The sequence below is a fragment of the Zingiber officinale genome, chromosome 3B, assembly GCF_018446385.1.
Source record: "Zingiber officinale cultivar Zhangliang chromosome 3B, Zo_v1.1, whole genome shotgun sequence".
Taxonomy (NCBI): domain Eukaryota; kingdom Viridiplantae; phylum Streptophyta; class Magnoliopsida; order Zingiberales; family Zingiberaceae; genus Zingiber; species Zingiber officinale.
This window is the reverse complement of record NC_055991.1, coordinates 11,999,561-12,006,757: the sequence shown is the minus strand read 5'-3', so window position 1 is coordinate 12,006,757 and position 7,197 is coordinate 11,999,561. Positions and strand designations below refer to the sequence as shown.

The 7,197-nt window shown below is 38.7% G+C and overlaps 1 protein-coding gene across 1 annotated transcript; it reads left to right on the top strand.

Moving 5' to 3' along the window:
* The first annotated feature begins 393 nt into the window (after positions 1 to 393).
* On the top strand, positions 394 to 6,885 carry LOC122055912 (P-loop NTPase domain-containing protein LPA1-like). Its single transcript, XM_042617599.1, has 7 exons — positions 394 to 1,008; positions 1,609 to 1,928; positions 3,070 to 3,151; positions 4,462 to 4,878; positions 5,073 to 5,813; positions 5,901 to 6,005; positions 6,316 to 6,885. Exons 1-7 carry the CDS (start codon positions 838 to 840, stop codon positions 6,679 to 6,681), a joined length of 2,202 nt encoding a protein of 733 aa, XP_042473533.1. The 5' UTR covers positions 394 to 837; the 3' UTR covers positions 6,682 to 6,885.
* Positions 6,886 to 7,197: the final 312 nt, after the last annotated feature.

Here is a 7,197-nt window from a genome sequence, read left to right as displayed (position 1 = left end):
TGTAGCCTCGTCGGCCCCACACTCGTGCCCTTTCACTGGTCGACGAAAGTGGGCTCCTAATCGCCGGGTCAAGGCCGTCGACTCCCGCTCTGCCTCCTAGACCACGGTCCAGCTTTCTCTATCGTCATCCGGCCGCACGGGCCCTCCATTGAGCGATATTCTTAATTATCAGCCGTCATATTCCCTGTTTCCTGATTGAGCGGAAACCGACGCTGGAGCCGAAATACGATGAGAATGCCGCAGGAACATCGTACCTCCCACCAAATCTCCTCGTATGCCAGGCTTAACGCGGAATGCACTGTTTATTTAAATTATTAAATGACAAGAATACCCTTACGCAACTTGTATATTTAAATTAGAAATTCCTTTGCTAATTAAAAGTATGCCGCTCTAATTGCTTTAACGAGAGAGCGAACGTAGGATTCCTGACCCTATTAGAAGTTTTATCTTTACAGGGAACTCCTGCAGCGAATCCGGCGGAGCCGGACGCGGTGGTAGAGCATGACCGGGAGCCATGTGTTGCCTCACGGCGCACAGTTCCGGTAGTCTTACGAAGCAGAAGAAGGTGGATGGAGCAGCGGCGGATGGGAGAGCAACGCATGGGCGCCACGCTACCTCGGCCGTGTCGTAGCCCCCGATCCTAGTGAAGCCCTAGGACAAAGCGTTGGACTGTCCGGTTCCCTTATCTCGCCCCCGCCTCGGATCTGTCTACGTCCCCGCACCGCCTCGGTTGACTGCATTGCCCTTCTTCCCTGATCTTTCCCCCTTTCCGCCCTTAATCGACCTCCGCTTTCCGAGATTTGATCGCCGTTTTCTTTTTGTCGAACGGGCGAGATTATGGCTGATGTGCAGAAGTTATTGTACATCGTGGTGGTGGACGAGGGGGTGAGTGGAGGCGTCGATGGCGAGGAAGGGAAGGAGCAGAGGCCGTCGTCGTTCCGCTACACGCGATCGGGGCTCCAGAGCACGCTGCAGCTGATGGGCTGCAAGGCGCGGCATGCTTTTAAGGTGTTTGTTTTTTTTCAGTTCAATGTGGTGTTTCCTTGTTTTAAGTTTTCTTTAGGCTCTCTCGATTTCTTCTTGACTTTGTCGCTTGCGTTTAGTACATTCCTGCATGCATCGGCATGGATCTGTTATGCTCTGGATGCGACATTTCTATTTCTTTCTCCTCGTTCGCGTTTGATTCATGCTTTTGTCTCGTTTCGTTGTGTTGATTTTGTGGAAAGTTTATATTCTTAGATGTCATGTGTATGATTCGGCAACAAGATCTGAAGCGTTAAAAGAGGTTATCGGTTTTATAGGTTGCTAATAGAATAAGTTGGTTTGGAGATATTCATTAATTCTACACTAGTCATTCGAGGAAATAGCAAACAGTCTGGCAAGAAGTCCTGAAAAGATACAAATGAAATGTAAAAACTTAGAATAGTTGGTTGATCAATCCATATTTAACCGATCTTTTTTGTATGTTTCCATTGAGCCTAATTTCTAACTTGTATTCCTTGGAAGATTGACTGGAGACTCTTATGCAGAAATTTATTCTTTTGTGTCTCTTTCTTTTGACTATTCATAATCTTCATCGTCTTTGTATTTGTCTTTTCTGTCTCCCAGATTAGCAGAAGAGTATTTGATGTGATGAGGTGTTCAGATGGGAGTTTGTCTCCTGATGCCACAAGCTCAGATTTGGGAAAAACTCCATCCAATGAGGAGAACGAATTTGAAACAACCAGTGGTTCTGGCCTGGCTAACATAACTAACCAGTTGACTGGAGAGAATGTAGATACAAGCTGTGCAATGCCTTTTGAATTGTATAAAAGGCTAACAACTGTTGTTTGTTCAATGGAATACTTTCTAGACGTTGTTTGTGGCGCTCTTGAGCAATATAAGTATTTTGGTCCGAATCAAAGGGCGGACTTGCTCCTAGCTTGCAGGTATATCTTCTGTTCTTCTTTGTGTTGTGTTACATTTGACCTAATACCACAATTTTGCAATAGGTTCTGGTTTGTTTGGTCTAGTATGGACGTAATAGTCATGCTATTTCCTTATGATGTCTATTCTTTTGTAATTTTTTGAAATATTGCAAATTTTCTTCTATTAGCTCTTTGGTTGAACAAGCATAAGCCACCTTGGAAACCACCGGTCTATATAAGCATTGAGACATTACTTGTAAATTTCAGAAGTTCTCCTCTACATAAAAATGGTTATGTAATGGGGTTATCCTTTGATCGTGTCTAGTCTCTATTAATTCCTCACCATAGTGATCTAAACAAATTCTTTTCAAAAAAGAATTTTGTTGTCCTTGGGCGTGTTTTTCAGAATCTCTATCTTTTAGTTTACTGTCAGTGATTTTCTCTTATTTCTGTGTCAAAAATGATGTTAACTTTTTTTGGATACATCATGCTTGTGGAGTTGTTCTGTTTAAATAGATTTTGTTACTCTTCTTTTAAATGTCAAGAAGAGTTGTCTATTTTTATATATGCTTAAGGAATCATGTAAATCAACATTTTTTTTTGTTTCTAATGAATATATATTTTACAGTGTGAATTTGGCTTTTAGTTTATGCATGTCCTGTCCCAGTACAAAGAATTGGTTGCTTCAGCTTGGGTGGCTTTCCTGTGCCAACTTTGCTGGAGAGAGAGAGATGATAGAACAAAGTTATTAGCATCAACAAACAATATGCTTTTATTGGAAACTTATTGGATAAAGTAACTGGAATTTATTATCCCTTCTTCCACCATCCCATGTTGACGAATTCTCCATGCTTCTACTCTAAATCTTCATTTTTTTGACACTTATGTGAATGATACTACTTTTTAGTAATGTTTATTGTTTTTGTTTTCAATATAAGTATCATGCTGTTATAGTGTTTACTGGACCATTCAGAATTGAAGGTTGAGTTTGAAATCTGGTTTAGCAGATGATTTTGTTGTGTTTTATTAGCTTCTGTTGCATAACAATACTATAATAGTCAATTACTTTTGATAAATATTCAAGTCATATCATATATATTTTTTTCTTTCATTTTTAAGCCTTGTTAATCTTATAAAAGATTCATTTTATATTCCTCTGTAGGATTCGAGAAAAGAAGGAATCTGTGACGGTGCTTTTGTGCGGCACCAGTGGTTGTGGAAAGTCTACTTTGTCGTCTTTACTGGTACTTGCATATCTCTCTTTTTTAGTTTTGTTTTCTGATTTTTACTCACTATTCTCCTGTTCTAGTTTAATTTACATTCAATTAAACTGGAGAAAAGAAGGTGGTGTACAGCATCAGAGAATTAAAATTGGCAGCAAGCTAGATAGGGTTAATTACCAAATGTAGCATGATTATTAGCCTTTCGAGCTGATCTATCCTGAAAGTTGGAAAATAGCAAATTCAGCTTGGTCTTTGATTTGGTAGCATATCTAGCCAGCAGTTAAGTCCCTTGTGTTCAAGTTGTTGGCTTGCTTTGTTGGCAACTCAACGCTCACACACTCAAATCCCAAGCCAACATGCTAATGGAACTTGTTAAACCAAAGCCTCTAGGGTTAGATTTAATGACAGCTTGCTTTGTTGACTAGGCAAGCTGAATGCTTAATTTGTAAAAATGTGATATGTTCCAAAATTGAAATTTTAGACAAAGTCAAATTTAAACTCGGTGTAGGTCTGATATAAAAAGCCTGAGTTTGAGCTAGATTTAGCATCAACCTGACCAAATATACTTATCAGTTTCTTTCAGTCTGGACCGTTGTTAGGAGTTGTGAATTTCAAAAGGATTTGTATCTTTGTTAAAAAAACTGCTACAGGCAACAATCTATTCCTGAAGCAAAAGATTATTTCTGAGATTAGGAATAATTTTCTTTTTTGTTTGTTTGTTAACCTATTCATTTATATGATCTATTCAAAACTGCTAACCTTGTTAGTTTTTAAATTTATCACTTAGTCATTTGATATGAAATTAACTCTTATTAGTTCTCCTTCTGCTAAAATTTTATGTGAGAGGTTCTAACATACAATATTTTAATTTTTTCCTAACAAATGCTCGAGTCTTGCATAGAGTCTGATGGCTTTATGACTCATGTAGCTGATCGCAAATAGTTGAAACTCATTCTATTGTTGTTGTTATGTGAAATGGATTGTTGTTTCCTGTTGTGTTCAGAAAACTATTAATTTCATGCTATTATTGCACTGTTTGCATAGTCTAATTGAAGAAATATTTTGGAAGATCTAACTTGAATATGTTCAACATTTTACAACAATATGATTTATGTTTTTTTGGTACATTATAAGTATAATTCCAGATTGAATGCTAATAATGTTACAATCAGAATGATTAATAATCACAGTACATGTTTCTAATGACTTATCTTTGCATATTTCTGACAGGGAGGCAGGCTCCACCTTGAATGTCAATAATTGTTACAATCAGAATGATCAATAATTGCAGCACATCTTTCTAATGACAAATCTTTGCATATTTCTGACAGGGAAGCAGACTGGGAATAACAACTGTCATTTCTACTGATTCTATACGCCATATGATGAGGAGCTTTGTGGATGAAAAGCAAAACCCACTTCTTTGGTCTTCAACTTATCATGCTGGGGAATGTCTAGATCCGGTGGCAGTTTCGGAAGCAAAAGCTAAACGTAAAGCAAAAAAACTTGCAGTCATTTCACACATCAAGGAAGAAGCACTTGATGGAGCTTCTAATGAAAAACCAGATGGTAGATCTCATGATCTAGTTCAGGGAACTGAGTTAATCGGGAAAAAACAAATGGCTATTGAAGGTTTTAAAGCACAAAGTGAGATGGTGATAGACAGTCTTGACCGACTAATCACAGCTTGGGAAGAGCGAAAAGAGTCTGTAATTGTTGAGGGCGTACATTTGAGCCTCAACTTTGTGGTGGGTATCACTTTAAATATTTTTTTTTCCCTTTAAATGCTAATTTGTTCAGTGTTATTTAATTGCATCTTCATCTGGATTTTCATGAGGTTACTCATTTCAAACCCAGTTTTTATAGATTTTTCAGAAAATATACCATTGGCTGTTTTATGTGCGTTAGTTTCTAATGATTCTTCTACTGTTTCATTTGTTAGATGGGACTGATGAAGAAGCATCCTTCCATAATACCATTTATGATTTACATAACAAATGAAGAAAAACATATGGAAAGGTTTGCCGTCCGTGCTAAATATATGACATTGGAGCCAGCAAAGAATAAATATGTTAAGTATATCCAAAACATCAGAGCAATTCAAGAATATCTTTGTAAGAGGGCTGATAAGCATCTGGTGCCTAAAGTTAATAATACAAATGTCGACAGGAGTGTGGCAGCTATCCATGCAACAGTTTTTGGTTGTTTACGCAGGCGAGAGGCAGGCGAGCAGCTTTATGACCCAACTACAAATACAGTCTCTGTAATACATGATGAGTACCGAAACCAGTGTGCTGCAGATACTCTTAGTTCCAAGGGAATGTTTCAGCTAATTCAGAGACAAGGATCGTCTCGACATCTAATGGCTCTTGTTAATACAGACGGATCTGTTGCCAAAGCCTGGCCGGTTGAGACAGTTGGTCATAGTGCAAAATTTTCCTCAGGAAATGGAAGTGAAAAAAGTGTGGGAAACCCCATGTATGGCCCCTTGCAGATTGGGAAGGCTGAGCCAGTTAATCTTCAGTTTGGTAACTTTGGGATCAGTGCTTGGCCAAATGATACATGCGGTACAAGTCAAACAGGGAGCATCGATGACACGAGAGCTGATGGCACTGACACTGGTAGTAGATACTTTTCTTCCTGTTGTAGTTCCCCAAAGGGATCGGATTGGCATGCCAAAGAGGTAATATATAAACTAGTGCTCTATTTAGATACTAGAAACCTTGAATTGACATGCAAGAATTCATAACCTTTTCCAATTCTTTCACAGCTCAAGGAAGAAATTTTCGTGTCTGGCAGTGAAGAAGAAGCTGACTATCCTGATAGGGATAGTGATGAGGATTTTAGTGATATCGACCAAGAGAATCATGATGAGGTAGTAGCAAGACTCATCTGGTCATATTCTTAGACTAAGAAATTTTTTCCCTTTAATTAAAGGTATTGCAATTTGTTATGTTATTGCAAACATAGAAACAAAAGAGAACGTCTCATATAATGTCCTCTGCTTCACTTTCTGCTCCAACTTTATTTGCACCAAGTAGGCTTGCCTTGACTTTGGAAGAAAAAAATTCTCATGAACTTGTAGCTAAAATAAATAAATGAACAAGATGAGGTTGTGATGACGACAATCTTTCTTAACATGACAAAAAGATTCTAATCTCATCATGTTGATTTATTTTTCCCAGGTTGAAGGTTCAGTCGATGAAAACTCTACGAAGTCAGACGAGGAGTATGAGGATTTGGCTATGCAAGATGACATGGAAAATGGGTATAGAACTGATGAAGACGACGATGAACTGACAAATCTAAAGAAAATTGCAGATAATGGAAAGAAACCAGTCGTCGATGATGGTATTGCTGCAGATAAGTACCAGCACAACCTCGACCTTTTCCTGAAGATGAGCATGGATGTTGTCGAACCACCCTTTGCTTATGCTTCTCTTCCCGAGAGGAACAGAAAAAGCACCAGCATGGCAGAAAGAAGGCGAACCATGAGCGACTCTATTCAATTCCAAAGCCAGACTAAAATCATCACGAGTATTGGGGAATAGAGAGAATCGCCCCCTCTCTTTCTTGTGAATTACTTCTTTTTGTGTGCTGAGGCATTCACGTTGAGATGAATGGAGGTTTTCATCTTTGGTGTTGTTGACGTGTGGTATGGAATTCTTTGATGGTAGGAGGAAGATACTGCGGAATGTTCTGTTTTGATTTTTGGCATTATGTTGATCAATGAGTAATCTTCACGCTTATGCGAACTACACTGTACATATTATTCGCCATGCTGCGTGGACCAAATTTAACTGGGCCATAGACACCTAACACTCATCACACAGTTCTTAGCATCTTCAACCATTGTGGGTCAATAAAAACATGTATAAGTATGTGGACCGATGATCAATTCCCTGGCTTGGTGTGTGGTTTAGTATGTGCTTCACGAAGACTTTGCTCTTTTGTTTGTGTTGTTACCTTGCTATCGTTACATCATATTGCGACCTGCTTAATTTTCAATGTTTAACTGGGCCATTGTCGCATGTGTTTTACCTAACGTCTAAAAATCGTTAGTCAAA

Excerpts from the sequence above, each read along its gene's own strand:
- LOC122055912 (XM_042617599.1), top strand. The coding sequence starts at position 838 with ATGGCTGATGTGCAGAAGTTATTGTACATCGTGGTGGTGGACGAGGGG. Across the intron at positions 1,929-3,069 it reads GACTTGCTCCTAGCTTGCAG|GATTCGAGAAAAGAAGGAAT; the intron begins GTATATCTTCTG and ends ATTCCTCTGTAG. Across the intron at positions 5,814-5,900 it reads CGGATTGGCATGCCAAAGAG|CTCAAGGAAGAAATTTTCGT; the intron begins GTAATATATAAA and ends ATTCTTTCACAG.